At 43.8% G+C, this 21,562-nt stretch overlaps 2 protein-coding genes across 4 annotated transcripts in view; one reads left to right on the forward strand and one right to left on the reverse strand.

Annotated features, from left to right (window-relative positions):
• Positions 1-16,644, reverse strand: part of LOC135386337 (protein roadkill-like) — a 144,774-nt gene extending 128,130 nt beyond the window's left edge. Inside the window, exon 1 of the mRNA XM_064616188.1 lies at positions 16,320-16,644. The gene's annotated coding sequence lies outside the window, so the exon portion shown is untranslated. The remainder of the gene's footprint in view (positions 1-16,319) is intronic.
• LOC135386338 (D-aminoacyl-tRNA deacylase 1-like) lies at positions 9,188-18,007 on the forward strand. 3 transcript variants are annotated; one of them, XM_064616191.1, is made up of 4 exons: positions 9,188-9,254; positions 10,609-10,859; positions 13,025-13,108; positions 17,112-18,007. In XM_064616191.1, the coding sequence occupies exons 2-4, from the start codon at positions 10,799-10,801 to the stop codon at positions 17,642-17,644; spliced, it is 678 nt and encodes a 225-aa protein (XP_064472261.1). In that variant the 5' UTR covers positions 9,188-9,254; positions 10,609-10,798; the 3' UTR covers positions 17,645-18,007. The 3 variants fall into 3 exon arrangements, with proteins under 3 accessions (XP_064472261.1, XP_064472262.1, XP_064472263.1); XM_064616192.1 differs by lacking the exon at positions 9,188-9,254 and having other exon boundaries at positions 10,045-10,734; XM_064616193.1 differs by lacking the exons at positions 9,188-9,254; positions 10,609-10,859 and adding an exon at positions 12,320-12,336.
• The last annotated feature ends 3,555 nt before the right edge of the window (positions 18,008-21,562 follow it).

Below are 21,562 nucleotides of genomic sequence, written 5' to 3' on the forward strand. Positions count from 1 at the left end.
CGTAAGTTGCTTTGTCTCAAAGGCTTGTTGACATCGAGCACCGGATGTCGATGTGGCATGCCACGGTCCTCCCTCGAACATCGTAGCCCCACCACATACAGGAAAAACGAACGTTGTGAGAATAACAGACAGACGCACGTTGACAGACGCAGCTTGAACCGGTTCAGGCATATCGGTTCGGTTCGGTTCGGGTTCGGCACAGGGAGAACACCCCCCTCCCCCCCGCACGCACACAGACAAAAAAAAAAAAAAAAAAGAATCGGTCAGCGGTCGGGACATTTACAGGGATTGGAACCGTTACTTTTTTTCGGCCCCGGTTTAACCGGTTCGTGGACAGTAATTTTGCTACATGAAAGCGAGCTTACGCTCACCGTACCCCGTTGTAAGAGAAAGGTGTGAGATAACCGTTTCGAGTGAGTAAAAAAAAAAAAAAGTCGGTCAGTAGTACAACGATTTCACCTCTGAACCGATTCCCGAACCGGTAACTGTAATAATTTTTTTTCGATTCAGTTACGGTTCGGTTCGGGCTCGTCAGAAAATAACGTTTTTTTTTTCCGATTTTCGGTTCGGGTTCACTTCCGGTTCCGATCCCATGGTTTTGACACAATATCTTCTTGATGCACGCGTTCCCCCGCAGGGTATCGGGCCACTACATCCAACGTGCCATTACATCCAACGAGTCGTTACATCCAACGACGGATGTAACGGCTCGTTGGATGTAATGGCACGTTGGATGTAACGGCATGATGGATGTAACGGCATGATGGATGTAACGGCATGTTGGATGTAACGGCATGTTGGATGTAACGGCTCGTTCTTGGATGTAATTAGAGTCAATTTAGTGACTCTAGATGTAATGGCACGTTGGATGTAATGGCACGGAATCCCCCCGCAGCCACCTCGATCGTGTGCATACACAGAGGATGAGGAGGAAAGGTCATACAAAATCAACGTGAGCATCTCTTGCTTTTTTTTTCTTCTTCTTTCTGTCTTTTCTTTTTCTTTCTTTTTTTTTACTATTCGCTACCAGTATACGCACTGTTGCAGCTCCGAGTCGTTATGCCCCTCTGGACGACTTCCAATGTCGCTTTCCCTTTCCCACTCTCGCATTCTTTCCGTATCTTTCTTAGACCTCCATGCCTTGTCCCAATCATATTTTCAGCTCGTCCTCTAAATTTAGCGCCGAAAATAGAACCGCGTGAGCAACGGCTACAGATGACGTCATGGGTACCACACGTGCAGCGGACGCCCCATGGAACTGCCTGCAGTGTTTTTTGTATTAGTGAGTTCGTATCAAAATGGGGGAATGTATACGTTTATCACGGTTGATTAACGGAATTACTCGACTGATAGCATTAGGACAAGTCATGGGACTCGCAACCCAAGCAGCACAATGTACTGAAAGTCGGGTGCAATAGGGGTGGACGGTAGGTGTCTTATCAATGTTTTTTAGTTTCGCGAGTGTGTTCAAGGCCTTCCACCTACCCGTCCACCTCTATTGCACTCGACTTTCAGTACATTGTGCTGCCTGGGAAGTTTCTGATCGCAAGGCGTAAATAAGTGAAGATCACGCGCAAAGCACATCGGTGCAGAACACCGACAAGCTCGATCGGTCGGCAAGCGCACTCTTAAAAATGAACTTCACCGCATAGCACGCTCCTAGCCAACCATCATTCCGAATGATATCGTTACCTGCCCTGATTTGTTGAAAACGGGAGGCGTACGCCTTATTTGTGACACTTATGCTGTTCATAATTGTCACAAAAAAAAGGCGTACGCCTCCCGTTTTCGACAAAAATACGGGCAGATATCATACGGGATGATGGTTGGCTAGGAGAGTGCTATGCGGTGAAGTTCATTTTTAAGAGTGCAGGGGCAGGACGCCCAGTGTTTTGCGTAAGAAACAACGCCCTCAGACGCGATGCAGTGACAAGTTGGCATTTGTTGTTCGCTAGCCAATCACAAGTAGACATAATACCTACTGCTCGCTAGTTGTAACTTCGACGTCATGATGAAGACTGCGAGGTGCTAGGTTCGAATGATGCTAGTTTTTTTTTTTTTTTTCGATACACTTTTCAGACGGCACAGCATGCCCCCCGATGTCGGCTCAGAACGCATATTTACCCCCCCACTCGTTCCTTCTGCCCTCCCTCCATCCATCTCTCTATCGTTTTCACCAACGTCACATTGTCACGTGGCAGTGACGTAGCATGCTCCTAAGCTCCTCCCACTCGTAATCCCTTTTCGCGGTAGCGGCATTGAAAGATGACAAGCCGCGCTATTTTTCAATGCGACAACCGTAGTTTTCATAAAAGATAATGTGAGAACGACAATGACTAAGCGTCTTTTGGATAAAAAGAGGGCTACGAACGCGACCGGGTTTCCAAACACGATTCAAGGCTTCGTTATCCAGCAAATGCTAGATAATCTCGGCATGCACACTCTAAAAACTGAACTTCACCGCATAGCACGCTCTGCGCCAACCACTGCCACGAATGATAGGGTTATCGCTTCTGATTTGAAGAGAGAGTGAGGTGTACACCTTTTTGTGTCAGTTATCATATATCAAAATTGACACAAAAAGGCGTACGCCCCCTTCTCTCTTCGAATCAGAAGCGATAACCCTATCATTCGAGGGAATGGTTGGCGCAGAGCGTGCTATGCGGTGAAGTTCAGTTTTTAGAGTGCATCCGCACCGAAAAGGTGACCATCACCATTGCGGCCAAACGCGTTCGCTTGACCGTCACGTGAAAACACCCTATAAGAAAAGTATTCACTCAGCAATGAGTTCCTTATCCGTTTCATATGAGACGACGACGAGAGGAGCCAATTATAAAACTCTCGCCAATTGCGAAGGCGTTGATAGGCGTCGTCCTCCAATTCTGTTTTCTCCCCAGGGACGTCGCCGCAGTGATTTATCGACCCAGTTGAAGGACACGGCCCAACGGCCCCATGCACCGTTTCTCGATGCGGTTCACAAACAAAGAAAAGCGCAGACGGCCTATAGAAGGTGTTCCAAAGTAGAAAAAAAAAGATCACTGAGAATGAAACATGTCGAAACACTTTAAAGGAGTACAGAGGGCCATCCAAAAAAATTTCAGATTAAGACATCCGATGAAAGTGTGTGGGTCATTATACCGAATAGCGCGAAAAGTTTTGATGTGTGCAATTTGTTTCCCAGAAAAAAACTCACATAAACGTAGCTCCGCGCCTTCACCCTTAACTCGCCACTCCAGCTATAACGAGGATGAGGAGGTATGATGGCACGTCACCGATGACGGCATAAGGAGACTCGTTCTGGTTTGCAGGTCAGTGGGGGTCAGCGCCTTGTCCCTTTGCCGCCGTAAACCTGTTTTGCCAGTTTTCCCGGAGAATTGGGGATAGAAGGAGCGGCCGAAGCATTACCGAGCAAGGAGAAAGGCTTTATCAGAACCCCGAACAGCCGAGTAGCAGACGACAGCGGAGTAGCAGACAACATATCTCTAGGCCAATCAGCGAGCGTTCTCCTTATAGCGTCAGCGCGAGGCTCCAGGCAGATCACAGGCTGGTACTGCTCTTGGCCACCGTTGCGCACGGTCGCTTTTTGCGGCGTATTTTAAATTCAATTTGTGCGATAATTATGACTCTGTGGTGTAAATTACTTCGCATGGTGCATCTTACTGGCCTACCTAACAGTTTTATAGGAAGAAAACTGGGTGTTAAAAATGACTTCTGTGCTACTTTAACGCTGGACAAAAGTTTACGGAACAGGCTCCGGTATCCCAGTACACTTTCGATCCGCATTGAGCCAATGCTCATCGAGCTCAATGCGGATCTGGCGCTACTACACGGACACGTTCGCGTAGGATCCAACTCCGATCCTGCTTCACCCGATCCAGTTTCTAATACCCCTGGCACACGTCCACTCTTCAATGATCATTGAAACCAATCGTCATTGAACACGCGCGTGGCGCCATCTAGGGTGGTACGTGTCAACCTTTCACGAAACATTGGATCCGATGCTTTTTGCGAGGTTGACACGCTACACGTCTGGTGGCGCCACGCGCGTGTTCAATGCCCATTGCATTCAATGATCCTTGAAAACTGCCCGTGGTGCAGGGGTATTAAACGGGATTGAAATTCTCGAGACGGATTGAAGACCGTCGTTGGCATCTTCGAACTCAGCGAATTTGTAGTAGTCAACAAAATCATTGCATTAATTTGCAAACGTTCCTATACAAGCCCATGGAATTTCACGGTTACGGTTTTAATCTATAGGTATGACGGGCGACTGCGTTTGCTAATTCGTTTAATCTCGACCACTCTCGACACCGCGCCCCCCGTAAAGGCTTAGTAAACATCACAATGCGGAAGCAGACGCGGTTATTCTTGAGTTTTTAGGAACGTATCTGTCAATCCCAGCGTATACTTCCTCGAGGTGTTAGCGCAGCCCGTCGACGAGCCAACCTTTCAATACGCATTGAGTTGGACCGTGTAGCAGCATCGCGTACCGAACGCTCTTGAGAAACTCGATGCGGATCGGATTCAATCCGCATTGAAAACGCCGTGTGACCGGGGTATTACTCATAGATCGAGAAGTTACCCGTCAAAAAGAACTCGTTACGTGTTAAGTTACCGTGTGAAAAAAAAAAAAAAAAAAATATGGAACTAAGTTAATAACGAAGTTCTTCAGCCTGAAATGTAACTCGCAGTTACGGAGTTACTTAACAAAAAAAGAAAAAGAACGAGTTACTTTTAAGTTATATTTCGGACACAAAATAGCACTGCACAGTTGAGTTAGATCTTGAGTTGCCTGCGGAGGAGTGCGGAAGAGCATAAAAATGGCATACTGACCCACCTTTTTCTTTTTTTTAGGACGCCAGATGCGAGTAAAAGTTTGTGACTGTATAGCTCCAGCTTTTTTTTTTTTTTTTTACAGCAGCAACATAGGGCGCTGACCGGGTTCGTCCAAAAAGATTCCACCACTTCGTTTTTCGTTTTCAGCAGACGACCACGAGAGTATACAATACAGTAAAATATCGGGTAATTAATAAATGCGTTTATTACTTGTCTCGTGTTTTCACCCGCTTTCCCGAAAGGTTTTTGCACCTGAAACGGTTATCTCACACCTTTTTTCTCTTACAACCGCGTACGGTGAGCGTAAGCTCGCTTTCATGTAGCAAAATTACTGCCCACGAACCGGTTAAACCGGGACAGAAAAAAAAAGGTTCCAATCCCTGTAAATGTTCCGACCGCTGACCGATGATATATCTGAACCGGTTCAAGCTGATAATCTCGGTTCGGCGGAGCTAAACCCGAAGCGAACCAATATGCCTGAACCCGAAACCGAACCGAAAAAAATACCGGTAACGATCCCTGCTAGAAACTGCTCAGGGCCTTCCCCCCCCCCCTTTGTTTTTTTTTCTTTTTTCTTCTCGGCTCACGCGCAGCTTATACATGCTTGAGCTGTGCCGTTGGACGTCACTGGTCACGTGCCTAAGCCCGTGATACGTCACGACGTCTTCTGCTTCGCCGATGCGCTCTTTCGCTGTGGAGACGTTTTTTTTTTTTTTAAAGGTGTGCGGAACACAGCCTAGCGCGTGCTCTGTAGGTCACCTGCGCTCATACGGCTCATAGTCCTTTCGCAGCAGCTCATTTCATCCGTTGCAGAAGACGTCGCAGCGAAAAACAAACAAAAAAATATCTTGGGGGGGTCACTTCCATGCTCGATTGTTTTCGTTTATGTCCAACAATTCGAACGCTTGGCATCTTATACTCCCTGTGAGCGCACAATAGTTCAGCTTCATTTCAATGGCAGCGGTCCTTAGTTCCTGAATAGAATACTGTCATTGATTGAATATCACGTTTTATGGCACAAAATGCCACGAAAGAACCGGAGGGAAGGTAAGAATATATGTGTGGACGTGAGTGAAAAGCGAATTAAAAGTAACTCGGAACTTAGCTTAAGTTATTTTGGCAAAGTTACCCGAAAAAAAAAAAAAAAAAACGAGTTCCCCTGAAAGTTACCACGGCGCAAAAGTACCAAGTTAAGTCACAAGTTACAAAAAAAATAAAAAATAAAAAAAGACGTAGCAATAACGTTTATTATATTTCATGAATGTCATGATATGCGCATATCATTATGCACGTATTGATGCGTATATATACACAAAGCCAGAGGTATGTCCTTACACATTTCAGGCATGTTACTAGAATAAAAATATTATTGCAGTAAATCTACGCGCAAGAAAGTTATCCACTGACAGTGGTGGCACACAAATGTGTGCTCGTCGTGGTGGGGCTGTCGCAAGTTGAGTGATGTGTTATTGTTCGGCTCCAGCGCTTTCGACGGGTAGCATATATCACTTCAGTTGAATCAGGTCCACCCTCTTCGCATACTTATCTCGCTTTCATTTCGTTGCACATTCTCCCTTATCGGGCTCATAGCATTTGTCATTACCTTGACATTACGGCCATAATCTCAGTACATGTTTCTGTACAAATCATGCGCACTGTTTTCGATCTATAGTATGCTAGTATAGCTTAAGTCGGTTGTCGGAATATCCTTCCCACAGAATAGAATCAACGACGGAGAAACATTGAACAGGGGTTCCGACAGCATCCACGCGTAAAGCTGCATTTTTACGGCAATAAATGCGCAGAAAATACTTAGGTACCGCAGATACCGATATGCTCATCCGGTGCTGACGTCACTAACGAAGCCCTGGACCGGTAATCCAGAAGATGTGGGTTCGAGTCCTACAGCTGGCTAATCTTTTCAGTGACTTTCATCTTTTATCGAGAGTGGTGCTATGAAACGCGTTCATCCCCGGCGTCCGCTCATTTCATCGAACGCCGTTTCATCGACGCCTGACCAAAGTTAGGTTAAGGTCAGGAGAGCCTTTTACGAATTTCACACGTTGCCGCAAGAAAAAGCGGCGGCCACGGGTTCGATGAAAACAGCGTTCGACGAAATGTCACGGAACCATCAAGCAGTGATGGCGAGTAGTTAACTACATGTAGTTAAACTACTAGTTAAACTACCTGATTGTAGTTAAAAAGTAGTTATCAACTACTTGCAGAAATGTAGTGGCAACTACTAGTTAAACTACTATTTTAAGTAGTTAACTACAGTAGTTAAGTTACCTAAGGCGCCAACTACTTCCGATTTTGCCGCAAGCTTTACGGCACGATTGTCCTTCCGACTTTTACCTCGAGCTACTTGTTTGATGAGAACGGAGCTGCAGAGCGATTGTGTCGTGCATGTGTACAAAATCTTCCCTTTTAATGCTTGTCTAGTGAAGCCTCATTTGCTGCGAAATAATTCTGCAACTTAGTTCATCGCGTGGGCACAGAAAGAATCCCGCCGCAAGCTTTGTATTTGACGATCGTAGCAATGGCTCGAGCCAAAGTTTATTATTGCTCGCGATTCATATTTAAGTATCCAGCAACACCACGAGGGATTGGTGTTGGTGGACAACGTTAAGTAGTTATAGATGTAGTTAAACTACATTGCAGTAGTTAAAAAAAGTAGTTTTAACTACTCCCTTGAAAAGTAGTTGAACTACTAGTTAAACTACTCAATCACAAAGTAGTTAGTAGTTATAGTTAAACTACTGTAGAAGTAGTTAGTGGCCATCACTGCCATCAAGTGATATACGAGAACAGAACCTATTTTTCGCAAATTTAAGTTCCCGCCGTTAATCGTGTCACCCTTTTTGTGTCCTTGGCGCGACCAGGGGATGCTCTCCCTACACATACACACACACACGACAGCAATGAAGCGACCTTCTCGTTTTCACCTTGGCTGAGGCAACCTTGATCTCCAGTACGCCCTCCGCAAGGTCGGCCCGGAAATCCGTGACGTCACACTTTGGAGCGCCTCCACGGAAAAAGACTGTTGGCTGAGCGCCAGAGAGGAGACGCTTACGTCATCCGCACGCGCTCTCATTCTCTCTCCCCCGTTTCACTCGTCCACTTCCTGATTGGTTCAAGTTTGGCGCACCCTTTTATTTTTTTTTTACCGCTGTGACGTCACCAAACATAACATTAGAAAAAAGATGGAACGATGATGTCTGAACGGTGATGAACAAAATCAGAAGACGGGTCCAGGTCGTGTCCGTTGGCAACGTTACTCATGAGACTCGGAAAGCCGGGCAAGGCGATCGTTATTTATGTCGCCGTTGTCCGTCTTCGTTATCACTAGAGAGCTGAGAGGTTCAGGCTCAGGGACGCCACATGTACAGCATTATTATATAGTACGTATAGTATGTAACGAGCGCTACCTATTGTTAATGCCTCAAAATCCGCTCTCTAGTTATCAGGAAAAAAAAAAAAAAAAAAAAAGAAAAACTCAACCCAAAGTAACGAATAAAACTGCCTGAACCATGGAGGGCCTCTATGTGGACATAACACGGTCCGGTTCGGGTTCGGGCATATTGGTTCGGTTCGGGTTTAGCTCTGCTGAACCGAAATGCTGAACCGGTTCAGGTATATCGGTTCGCCCCCCCCCCCCCCCCGCACATGCACAGACAAAAAAAAAAAAAATGTGTCAGCGGTCGGGGCATTTACAGGGATTGGAACCGTTACTTTTTTCGGGCCCGGTTTAACCGGTTCATGGGAAGTAATTTTGCTACATGAAAGCGAGCTTACGCTCACCGTAGACGGTTGTAAGAGAAAGGTGTGAGATAACCGTTTCAGGTGAGTCAAAAAAAGGTCTGTCACAGGTCAGTAGCACAATGATTTCACCTCTGAACCGGTTCCCGAACCGGCAACCGTTCCGCCGACACCCTTCAGATACTGGGGGGTTGCCCACTGATAGAACCAGGTTGCACACTGATAGAGTGGTAAACATTGAGCAGTTACTGAAGTAAAACAATAAAAAAATAAATTTTGTCTCTCAAAACATCAAAATGGACATTGGTATAGCAACAGCAGCCCTGAAGAAAAACACACTGTACAAGGTGTTCAGTGGTAAGTCTAACGCATCAGAAATGATGCTGTAAGATTGCGCACAGCTGGACCAGTTAATCCATCAATCACTCTTTCGAACAATGACCCGAGAAAAGATCAACAACAACCCTGCTATCCAATATCTGTCCATGAAATGTGCAGCGAAAAAGGAAAAATCAGGCGCCTGTCCAAATTGCTTAACGGATGAGACAGTAAGCTTCGCAGACGATCTGTGTAGGTGAGACGATTTTACATGGAGGAGACACACTACAAGGTACTGTGTGGTTCTGAATTCGTAAATGCCTCAACGTTGTCCATGTGTTGTAAGTACCGTGTGCTACCAACTGTTTTTAATATTATATCCTTCACCTGTTTTTGGTCCCACTGAGGACTGACAGTATGGTACGTCAATAAAAATAAATAAATGACAATTCGGGTGATGGCAGAAAAAGCGGGATATCTAAAACATTTTCTCTCTACAACTTTCCCCAGCATAAGGACAGGCGAAACTGACTCCAATTCTAAAAGAAGATGCATTACCTACAAATATTTGACCCTTTTTGAGAAAGTATAAAGGGTTCGGAAACAATTAAGGTATAAAAAAAAATGGTACTTTCCAACTCAGTAGTGAGCTGATATTACAAGCATCTCTATCGTTCCTGTCCATATGTATACAATCCTCAGAGCTACAGAAAAAAAAAAGAAAAAAAAAAGGAAAGACCAACCTTAACTCGGTACTTTTGCCCCATGGCAACTTTCAAAGGAACTTCTTTCTTTTCCAGGTAACTTTGCCAAAGTAACTTAAGCTAAGTTCCAAGTTACTTTTAGTTCGCTTTTCACTCACGTTCACATATTTTCTTGTATTCTCTCTGGTTCGTTCAATGCATTTTATTTATTTATTTATTTACTCCTCAAGGCCCGAAGGTACTTTATGCCATATGGCATTTTATGCCATATGGCACTTTATGGCATTTTATGCCATAAAACGTGATATTCAATCAATGACAGTATTCTATTCAGGAAGGACCGCTGCCATTGAAATGAAGCTGAACCATTATTAAGCTGAATTATTAAGCTTATTAAGCTGAATCATAATGCCCCCACAGGGAGTAAGATGCAAAGCATTCAAATTGTTGGACATGATCTAAATTGTTGGAATGCTAAATGTTCAAATGTTGCTAAATGTTCAAATTGTTGGAACGAAAATGATCTAAGCGCATTGCACTCCTCCGCATGCAACTCACGGCCGAACTCAACTGCTCACGCGCACTGCACATGTGCAGTGCCATTTTGTGTCCCAAGTAACTTGGAAGTAGCTCATTCGTTCTCTTTTTTAAATAACTCCATAACTGCAAGTTACATTCGTTATTAACTTAGTTCCATTTTTCGCGCGGTAACTTAAACGAGTTCTTTTTGACGGGTAACTTCTTGATCGATGGTCTACCCTGCTCCAGACTAAACACTGATTACGTGCAGATATTCTACTGGGAAAAGGCCCCATCCAGTCATGCTTCGAGTCGTAACGTGTGACCGTAATTACAAATTGTCCCGCAATATATACACTTAATACACAATTTCATTCTTCGAGAGCCTCACAATGTTTTATCCCATCGAACTCAAAAAAAGTACGCGCAGCTCCGAGTCAAATATAGATGCTCCTCAACTGTTTTGCGCCAGAGAGAAGCAACACTGCACACGCTTGCAGCGGAGGCCAAGCGGCCAAGGCTGAGTGACAAGGACAGATAGGAGCAGACGGAAATGCATCTCCCACTGCCAAGGTCTCGGTCTGGAACCTGTATCAAGGTATAATCGCAGCTCAAGTTCATGCCCTCGTTCAGATAACTTACATCAGAGCCGGAGAGATAGAATGAAGGCAGGACATCAGCACACGCTATACTTCCCCGTTTGGCATGGCGTACCCAGCCTCGGTAAGACAGAATCGGTACCACAGAAAGCTGCGAGGTTATACGTATTACTTTCGGTTCGGACTTTTCTTGTCAATGCCACGTTCCTCGCTTTCATGTTTTTATTTCATTTTTATAAATTTGAATATACATAGACTAGAGTAGCTTGATGGGCTTGTTGGTACATGACTCGGAGAACAAGGAGCAGTCAAAAACAGGGACAACGACACAAGAAGACACACAAACAGAGGCTCCACTATCAACAAGTTTTTACTGAACTACACAAGCACATTTATAACCAATGGTGTAGAGGGGAAAAAAAAAGGGGGCAAAAACGGAACACACTCTACACCATTGGTTATAAATGTGCTTGTGTAGTTCAGTAAAAACTTGTTGATAGTGGAGCCTCTGTTTGTGTGTCTTCTTGTGTCGTTGTCCCTGTTTTGACTGCTCCTTGTTCTCCGAGAATTGAATATACATAGTTTTACGATACTTGATCCCTCATAACTCGTACATGTACCTTAAATGGCCATGTTCAAAGCGTGGAACAACTCGACATCTTTTGGTGTGCGTCACCTGCTCATATAATTGCTCCAATCTGGGCTCCATTTTTGTACAATGCTTCTACAGGCTCCCTACTCAACATATAACCAATGTCGTTATTAATGATGATATGCTCTATCGATATCACTCCCGTTATTATTTGTAGCTGTAGTACTGTTGTATTTACTACTTGGTTGATACCATTCAAGTTACCATATGAAAATGAAACCAGCACAAGCCCCTGAATAACAATACACTCCCCTACCAAAAACACCAGATGCATGAGGAAGTAATTTGAGAGATTCAAGTTTTGATTTGATTCGGGTTTTGAGTGGCGCATCAGCTACTGACGCCATAATGCGCCAATTACACTGGAGACTAGCTAGTTAAAAAGTGCATGTCCATGGCTAAAAAACTGGAGTAACTGTTACATTAGTATCTAAAATGACAGATTTTTTAAAAACCCAGTATCCCTAAAAAAACGTTTACACATTCTCAAAAAGGAACAAAACTGTCATTGCCCAGCAGAAGCACTGGGTGGAGTGATAAAAAGTTGTAAATGATGATGATGTTGTTGTTGATGTTGATAAATGATGTTGACGAAGATGTTGATACACCGGACGTGTGATGAGGATGACTATGATCAAAAGCTGTTTCCCCCCACAGTGGTTTCTTCTGCTGAATATCCAGCAGTGATGGCCACTAACTACTTCTACAGTAGTTTAACTGTAACTACTTACTTTGCGATGGAGCAGTTTAACTAGTGTAGTTCAACTACTGCAATGTATTTTAACTACATCTCTAACTACTTAACATTGTCCATCGACACAAATCCCATTCTATAGTGTTCTTGGACACCTAAACATGAATCACGAGCAGCGATAAAAGAAGATTTAGTACACATGGACGGCACAATTGCTCTGCACCTCCATTCTCATCAAAGAATCAAGGTATCAAGGTAATCAACCATCAATCAAGGTAAAAGTCGGAAGCACAATCGTGCCGTAAAGCTTGCGGCAAAATCGGAAGTAGTTGGCGCCTGCAGCAACCTAACTACTGTAGTTAACTACTCGAAATAGTAGTTTAGCTAGTAGCTGCACACTACATTTCTGCAAGTAGTTAACTACTTTTTTACTACAATCAGGTAGTTCAACTACTTTTTAACTACAATCAGGTAGTTCGACTACTTTTTTACTACAATCAGGTAGTTCAACTACTTTTTAACTACAATCAGGTAGTTTAACTAGTAGTTCAACTATATGTAGTTAACTACTGGCCATCACTGGTACCCAGTCATGTTGGGATACCTGGCAACGAACGAGCTGATCATGCTGCTACGGCTGCGTTAACAAGTGACGTAAACCCCTTTCAAAAAATCCCATATCGGGATCTCAAACTACGTCTAAAAAGGTGCATAAATAACGACCGGCATACCCGGGTAAGACGAAAAGAATCCTATCACCCGAACCACACAAGTGTGGCACCGCGACGTGTTCAGGATTACCCGGTGCCCCTTCCCTGTGAGACAGCACGTGCACTTGGGTTGTACACTGTTGGAAAAAGCTGCTAGGCCAAACTTCCCCTGAACAGTGCGCGCGCTATAACCTTGAGCAATTTCCGGAATATTTTGTTATTTCTCAATTTAGGAAGGATGTTTCTGGTGCAAAACAGATGTGATGCAAGGCTTCATGGAAGTGTAGAAGCTCTCGCTGATGCTATTGCGCAGTCTTGTGAGTACGGTATATACTTGATATATATATATAATTTCAGTGCTGCGTTTGTCTTGTTTTTTGTACCTTTCGTTGTCCCCTTGCGCTGGGGTTTTCCTTTATCGTTTTTAGAGTGTATATAAATGTGCGTAGCAGGGATGGGCGGTACTTAAAATACGTCGTAATTAAAATACTGTGTAAAATATAAATACACATACTTGCCCCTGAATAACTGTGCACTCCCCTACCAAAAACACCAGATGCATGAGGAAGTAATTTGATAAATTCAAGTTTCAACTTATGTTTTGTATTTAAATACATACTCGAAAAATGCATTTATAATTATATTTAAGTACCAATTTTGGGGGTACTTATTCTCGTAAACACTTTATAAATACTCCTAAATATAGTATATGCTGAGTCGTATCTTAAAGTCGCCTCGTGTTCGACCTTTCGGGAAAGAAGGGTGAGTTTTGCGCTAGCATGTGCATGAGATAAACCATTTTAGATGGCAAGTTTCACACTGTTGTTGCGGACAATGGTTGCAACCACCCTATTACCTTGTTGTACGAAGCATCTTCGTCTACAAGCATCTACAAGCATTTGTTCATCAGCACATATGGAGATGCTGTTCTCCTTTGCGAATCTGATTGTACTGCCTAACACAAGATGCCTAAAAGAGGCGGCCTTCGAGAAACTTGTAACATTAAAATCGCCACGATAATCTAACAAACAAATGCTATTGTTCGTTGCTGATTTGTTGATTTGCTCCTATGATCATCGCTATTTCTGCAATTCCAGGTAACATTTTCGTGGTAACGTTAACGTCGTAATTTTCCAGATAACATTTGAGACTTCGTGTTTGTGTCTGTCTTTTCGTGTTCCCTAGTCTCGGGGTTTTACATTATGCAACATTTTCCTGACAGTATTTATGGTACTAGTTACAGTATTTAGATACCGTATATTTTGTATTTAAATACTCACGTTGAAAACTAGTTATGAAGAGTATTTAAAATACCCCTTTCAACGAAGTATTTTGTATCTATATTTAAACAGTCAAAAAATTTATTCATGGCCGTCCCTGGTGTGTAGTTCGGACAGCCATTAACACCCTCGCCTATCTTAACTCTTTGGGATATTAATTTAAGTTTTCTAAATATTAGTTTTTCTTTTACTCCTCATTGGATATAGAATTCTTTCGTTAGTTTCGGCATTTCTGATTGAGAAACAGCGGTTGATATCTCTACAGCCGATGTACATTTTCATCGTGTCTCGTGTTGTTGACGACCACGGAAGTTAGTATTTTTTTTGCATGAAAAAAAAACTTTGTTTTTTGCCAGAACTGCCTCAAAGAGGTAACTACCGGGGACTGAAATTTACAGAAGAGGTTGGAAGCGTTCTTCAGTTTTAGGTTTACACCGCTTCAGAGATTGAAGACACGTCGGTGTGCTGTTACTCCTGTATGATGGGCTTTCCAGCAATGTAATAAATCAACTACACACTAAAAAAAAAAAAAAAAAAAAAAAAAAAGGCAGTGCATATCTTCAGTATTTAACGTCAAATTTGTCATATGGTGAGATATATTGGTAGGAACTTAACATAGCCACCTTTTTTTGGAGTACACTCAAATAGTTCCACTTGAAAAAAAAAAAAAAAGGATCTCAACATTTTGTAGATTTGTCCAGTTGATGCATAACTGTGCTCGAAAGAGCGCGAAGAAACGGGTGAGGAAGAAACGGGTGACAGAGAAATAGATGAACGATGAGAGAAAGACAAATAGATGTTTGTAGATTGACATGTGTTTCTTAATTCTGTTTATTAGTTTGGTGCACAAATTTCAAGACCATTGCAATCACAAAACTAAAGAATTTACCAACATAAGTTTTTTATGGAACATCAAATTTAGTCATCTTATTGCCTTACCTCAATTTATGTGTATTTAACTTAATGCGTGTGCGATTGTCTCCGTTTTCTTTGTCTCTGCGGTTTAATCATCATCATCATGACTTGAGTTACTTACTATAGCTCTACATCATGACTACGACAGTTACATGCATCGTAAGTTCACTACGAATAAAAAAAACTTTGCCCGAGACAATCTCGTAGTGGTACAAGTAAATGTCACTGCCGCCTCCTAGTAGGAGATATCGACTAGTGCACCATAACCTTTAATGCCATTATGTGATTGATGATTGAACTGCAAAATGGCAAATCCGCCAGGCAAGCAAACTCAAAACATGTGGCAGAATGTCACAATGCAGACATGAACAATACATGCAGCAGTACTTTCGACAGCAATACTGTGACATGCGCCTGAACGATTGCAGACGATTCCATAAATACAGAGGCCACAGCTGTACCACAACAGACGACAGACTTAGATTATGTTATGATTGACAGCTGGCCATTTTACCGTCCGTGTTTCGCTGATTGCCTCACTCTCCTAAAGCAATGTGTAGAGATACGTGTAGCAGCATGTGTAGCGACTGCACATAGGCATAGGGCTTGGGGTACTGAGACCCGCCCTGAAATATATTTCCGGGGGACCAGGCCCCCATCTGAGAAGTCTACCCGGATGATACTCAACGTTTCGATGGATATCCTAAGGATTGCGTGTATTTGTGCCAGTGAACAGGCAAATCCCGTAAAAATTTGCCTGATAACATAGAATTCCAGACACACTAAACAGATATCTGTGCATGAAAATCAGGAAGGGAGGGCTGGTGTTGTGTTCCAACCCCCTTCGGCAGCTCGAAAGCTCGCAAGACAGGCGTAGACGTTCCTAAATGTGTCTAGTTCAGGAGTATCAAAACAGCGCAATGTTGAGATAACCTTAAAATAACATCATATTGTTTCCCAGACATCGATCAAATCAACGTCGTCTCAACTGCAGGATATGCACATAATGAAAGTGTCATTTCGCGAAGAGGAAATCTAAGCTCAAAATACGATTCCAGAAACATTCAACTCAATTACCGATGACAATGCACGTTGCGTTCCCTGAAACGTCCGTCCTGACTGGTCTCCATTAGGCTCTTCATCAAATAGTACGAAGGTCAGCTCATTTCGTAACATTAAAGGCCATGAAAACGCCGTATTATGGAGATTAAGCCTAAACCTTGAAGGAAATCAGCTGGCCTTGGTGAGGCCGGTAGCGGTATGCTACGCCGTTACGTGTAGGACGAATGTGCGCACATTAAGTAATATTATGTATCCGGACTATAACACTCACTTGTGAAATTCCGTCGAAGAGTGAAGACTGGGGTAGGGTGCAGAAAACCGAACCCTAAGACTCAATAACATCAAACATCCGCACTGCTAGGCTCTGTTGAACGAAGAAGGCGCATGCGCTCACATCCAGATTTCTGTCGTCTGCGGCATAAAATATTGTTATGTTTCGGGAGCTCACAAGTAAAAAACGCGCACGCGGATACACTGGTAGCCACCGGTACACGCATCAGTTTAAAACACTTCAATCGAGAGTTTCATTCAGCAACAAATGCACCAAGGGCAGTTTCCACCACTACTGACGAACGTACCGCGCGCGCAACTCAACTCGCCCGTCCAAAAGCAGACGAAGCTTTTCGTCCAACGACTTTAATAGTTTCTGGACCGTAATAATGCAGAAAGATACTAAAATGTAAAAATTACCTTAATATTTATACATATTTCTTCTATGTTTTTACCCAACATTCACAAAATGAACAGACGAAAAATTTTGAGTCTACGTTGGCGGAAACCATTTTCTCGCATTGCAACAATGTGCAAAATGGCCGCCGCCGGACGGTAAATTTTAAAACAAAACAGTCAAAGTTCTGAAATTCGAGTACCTAATCGACATTTTTTGTGTGAGTTTTCGAGATTTGACAACACTGCGTTGAACGAATAAGGCATATCCTCACAAAACGCATGCAACACGGAACGCTTTGTACTATGCTATAATCGCGTGTTTCCTTGTTGCCATATGTGTCACTCAACCGGCATTTTGAGTTACACCATTGCCTCCTTTATCTTTATCTTGCAGATCGCGAAACAAGATTCATAATGCGAGCCGTCATTCAGCGAGTCGCTTCAGCAGCCGTGTCCGTCGATGGCCGCGTGATCAGTTCCATCGGTCGCGGTCTCTGCGTCCTGATCGGCGTCCACAGGGACGACTCCGAGGACGACATGGAATACATCATCCGCAAAATCCTCAACCTGAAGCTCTTCGACGATGATTCCGGCAAACGTTGGAGGCACAGTGTTCGCGACCTCAAACTCGAAGTGCTATGTGTCAGTCAGTTCACGCTGTACTGCACACTGAAGGGCAACAAACCGGATTTCCATCAAGCTATGGACGGGGAGCGGTCCAAGTCCTTCTACTCGGAGTTTCTTCGCCGCTTAAAGTCGGAGCACGGCGGCGCGTTGGTCAAAGACGGTGAATTTGGGGCCCTGATGCAGGTGGACATTCGCAACGACGGTCCGGTGACGGTGGAGCTGGAGTCGTCGCATTTTAAGAACGTCGTGCATGTTGGCGAAAGAGGTGAACCCGACGGAACGGACGTCAAGGAACCGTGACATTGTCGGAAAGGACTGGAACTTTTTAATTTTGTGACGTCATAAAACGGTTTTTCTGCATGGATGCACGTGGTTACACACAGACAGTAACAGACCGGTCGACACGGTCTTAGAGAATTTTTTGACAGACTGCTGCCATTGGCTCTCCAGTGACTAATCGCAGGACTTCTTTCGGGACTACTTCCCAGACTACCAGGCTACATGGCCTGCAAAGTGATGTCATTTTTAGAAGTCCCTCCATTTACAACCGCTCTTGTAACGGCCGTGGCCAGGGAAGCTGGCCACACGCGGGCTTTCTCTGTTGTTCGAGACTGTCTGCTGCGATTGCCAAAAGCAGACGACAATAAAGTATTCTTCAGCCTAGATGGCGTTGCGAGCATCACTCTTAAGATGGCCTGGAAACCATTTTGAGCATTTTCGGTATGATTAGGCTATATGAAAGTTTCAGCAAGTTGCAAATACTGTACAAGTTTGACTGTGATTAGTAAGGAAAAAAAAAAAAAAAATTATGCGCAATATTGGCTAGGTGAGCTTACAGGAGCACTAAACAGGCATGAAAGGTGCACTTTTTTTGTTGCATTGTGCTGCGGCGCTGACAGTGAAACGTTCCCAAACATTATTGGAGCTTAACGTGCGGAACGTCGGCAAGCCGACAAAAGTGCTCGCTGTGCTCTTTCGTCCTGTGCCCTGCCCCGCGATGAGCCCGACGATAGCCGTACGTTGTATTGATGTTGCGCTTAATCAATCAGTCGCAATACAGGATGCTTAACGTTGTGATTTACCGAAGTGAGGTAAATTCACGACGCCTTTTAAATAACCCGTACCCAAAGTGGGACCCGGCAACAAAATCACCGCAAAGGTGGTTGTATATGTGGCTGTCACTAGCCTGTTTTTTTTTATTTTCAGGTACACAGCAACTAATAAAACAGTCATTTTTTAGCAACTAGTTTTATATAATACAGTGTTCCTTCTACTCTTACGTATTTCTTCTTTCTTTCCTTTTGTTTAAGGTGTTCCAACGATTCGCATTTGGGGAATGCCCCTCCTTCTACGGCATTATGCCAGAAGCAGGGAAGGATTTTTTTTTTGGGGGGGGGGGGGTCCGGATGTCCTGACCCCTCCTCAATTGCAGACTTGAACATAGGGTTCAATGGACCAATCCCAGCATGCACCTGGCACTTGTCCATAGCGGAGCCCCCCCTCAGAAAAATCCTAGATCTGTCCCTGGCCAGAAGTATCACAAATAAATAAATAAATAAATAAATATCCGTGATCTTTGGGATGTCAGGAACTTGTACAAAATATCTCGGTCCCAAAACTGCGCAGATTTTTCTCAGACAAATTATTACAAAGCGAGCGCTTTCGCCTCTGTGATAGCAGCACATTGCAGACGTCATCCGGCAAGAGTGAAAAGAACGCAGGTTTCAAAGCAGACGACAATGCTGGGCGACGTCTCGGAATCCTCCTCCGGACGAACCGCCGCGGCATGGAGCTCTGTTTTCTGCTCTTCGCATTTCGGTTTCGGTTTCGTATTGTCATCATTTACGAATTAATTACTCGCGCAAAATGAATGCAAATGTTGTATTTGTAGGATTCTCCGTTTTCGGGTTAAACCCGATGTCTCACGATAGTTAACCCCCCCCCCTCCCCCCTCAAACAAATTTTCAAGGATTCGGGTAAAACCCGATATCTACCCGAAATCCTCGCGGGGCATTCAACTTGTCGTTCTCGGTAAATCGTCGGAAAAGTGAATCGTAATATCAGCGAAGAGAGCTATTTGTCACAACCTATTTGTCCTTCTTTTATACAGTCAACCCTCGATTTATGAACCTTCGATTTGTGAATTCCCTCGTTTTATGAACACTAGCACGAGGAACCAAACTTTTTACATGCATTTTCCCCTCGTTTTATGAACCTCGATATTCGAATAATTAATGGAATTTCTGGGAACCAACTAGGAGTTGCCCAGCGTTTTTGCCCTCAATTTATGAACGGGTCGTTCCGAGGCCAACAAAAACCTTCAAAGGGATTATTCGTGGTCTTATGAATGACGCCTGAACAGACAAAACATTTTCCAGCTATTGCACCCTCGGTTCTTAACCCCTCAAAATCCGAACAGCAAACGGGTTTTTGCAGAAGTGTTCCTGACCTCAATTCATAAACAAGGTGTCCGCTATCACGCGGAGATCAATAAAGGTAGGTTAAAAACCCCAGAGGAAATCCGAGACCAGTTGAGTGCGAACGTGCCGACATCGCCTCTTTCCAAGATTGACACAGCGGAAGGCATGGTCCAAAGCAAAAATTACACAATATATTGCATTATAAACACAATACCAACTCGGAAATACTGTTCCATTTGCTCGATAGTACTCACTTAAAGGAATTTTCGATTTATGAATCCCTCGATTTATGAACGATTTTTCGGGGAACCGAGGGTGTTCATAAATCGAGGGTTGACTGTAATCCCTTCCTGCAGGAGTCAAAGACGAGCTTTTGTGGAGCTCGGGAAAAGTGTTTGAATCAGGGATCGGAACCGATATTTTTTTCGGTCCGGTTCGAGTTCGGGTTCAGGCATATTGGTTCGGTTCGGGTTTAGCTCCGCTGAACCGAAATTATCAGCTTGAACCGGTTCAGGTATATCGGTTTGGTTCGGTTCGGGTTCGGCTTAGGGAGAACCCCCCCCCCGCACATACACAGACACAAAAAAATCTGTCAGCGGTCGGGGCATTTACTGGGATTGGAACAGTTACTTTTTTCGGCCTCGGTTTAACCGGTCCACGGGCAGTAATTTTGCTATATGCAAGCAAGCTTACGCTCACCGTACACGATTGTAAGAGAAAGGTGTGAGATAACCGTTTCAGGTGAGCAAAAAAAAAAAGGTCGGTCAGTAGTACAATTAATTCACCTCTGAACCGATTCCCGAACCGGTAACCGTATCAATTTTTTTCGGTTCAGTTCCGGTTCGGCTCAGGACAAGCAAAAAAATTGTTCGGGTTCGGTTCGGTTCGGGTTCGTCAGAAAATAACGGTTTTTTCCGGTTTTCGGTTCGGGTTCAGTTCCGGTTCCGATCCCTGGTTTGAATGCCGCGGTCATTCACTGCCCCCAGTTCCGAGCGGAAATATAAATATTCTCGTTTCTCGTCCCTGTGTCGCAGCAGTGGCTGTGCTTCGTACGCCTTTTTGTTTCACCCGAAAATTCCCCGATGACATATCAAACAGAGATCGTAGCGCCAGATTTCTCCCCGAACTCTCGTGCGTAAATAGCAGTGATGGCCAGTAGTTAACTACATGTAGTTAAACTACTAGTTAAACTACCTGATTGTAGTTAAAAAGTAGTTACCAACTACTTGCAGAAATGTAGTGGCAACTACTAGTTGCAACTACTACTATTTTGAGTAGTTAACTACAGTAGTTAGGTTACTGCAGGCGCGACTACTTATGATTTTGTCGCAAGCTTTACAGCACGATTGTGCTTCCGACTTTTACCTTGATTGATGATTGATTACCTTGATTGTTTGATGAGAACGGAGGTGCAGAGCAATTGTGCCGTGCATGTGTACTAAATCTTCACTTTTAATGCTGCTTGTGATTCATATTCAGGTGTCCAAGAACACTATAGAATGGGACTCGTGATGATGGACAACATTAAGTAGTTAGAGATGTAGTTAAAATACATTGCAGTAGTTAAAGAAGTAGTTTTAACTACCTCCCCTGAAAAGTAGTCTAACTACTAGTTAAACAACTCCATCACGAAGTAGTTAGTAGTTATAGCTAAACTACTGTAGAAGTAGTTAGTGGCCATCACTGGTAAATAGCACCCGATTTTTCCCTCCCAAATTTGAAAAATCGTAAAACCTGTTAAACGAAGAACCCTATGTATTTGGCATAGATGGGGTGGTCCTTGTTCGGTATGATGCTC

This window comes from Ornithodoros turicata, chromosome 2 (assembly GCF_037126465.1).
Source record: "Ornithodoros turicata isolate Travis chromosome 2, ASM3712646v1, whole genome shotgun sequence".
Lineage (NCBI taxonomy): Eukaryota > Metazoa > Arthropoda > Arachnida > Ixodida > Argasidae > Ornithodoros > Ornithodoros turicata.

What these genes read in the sequence shown, in the direction of transcription:
- LOC135386338 (XM_064616191.1), top strand. Translation starts at nt 10,799, where the DNA reads ATGAAGGCAGGACATCAGCACACGCTATACTTCCCCGTTTGGCATGGC. An exon ending in GCATGGCGTACCCAGCCTCG is followed by an intron (nt 10,860 to 13,024) that starts GTAAGACAGAAT and finishes TTCTCAATTTAG; the next exon opens with GAAGGATGTTTCTGGTGCAA. An exon ending in TGATGCTATTGCGCAGTCTT is followed by an intron (nt 13,109 to 17,111) that starts GTGAGTACGGTA and finishes TTTATCTTGCAG; the next exon opens with ATCGCGAAACAAGATTCATA.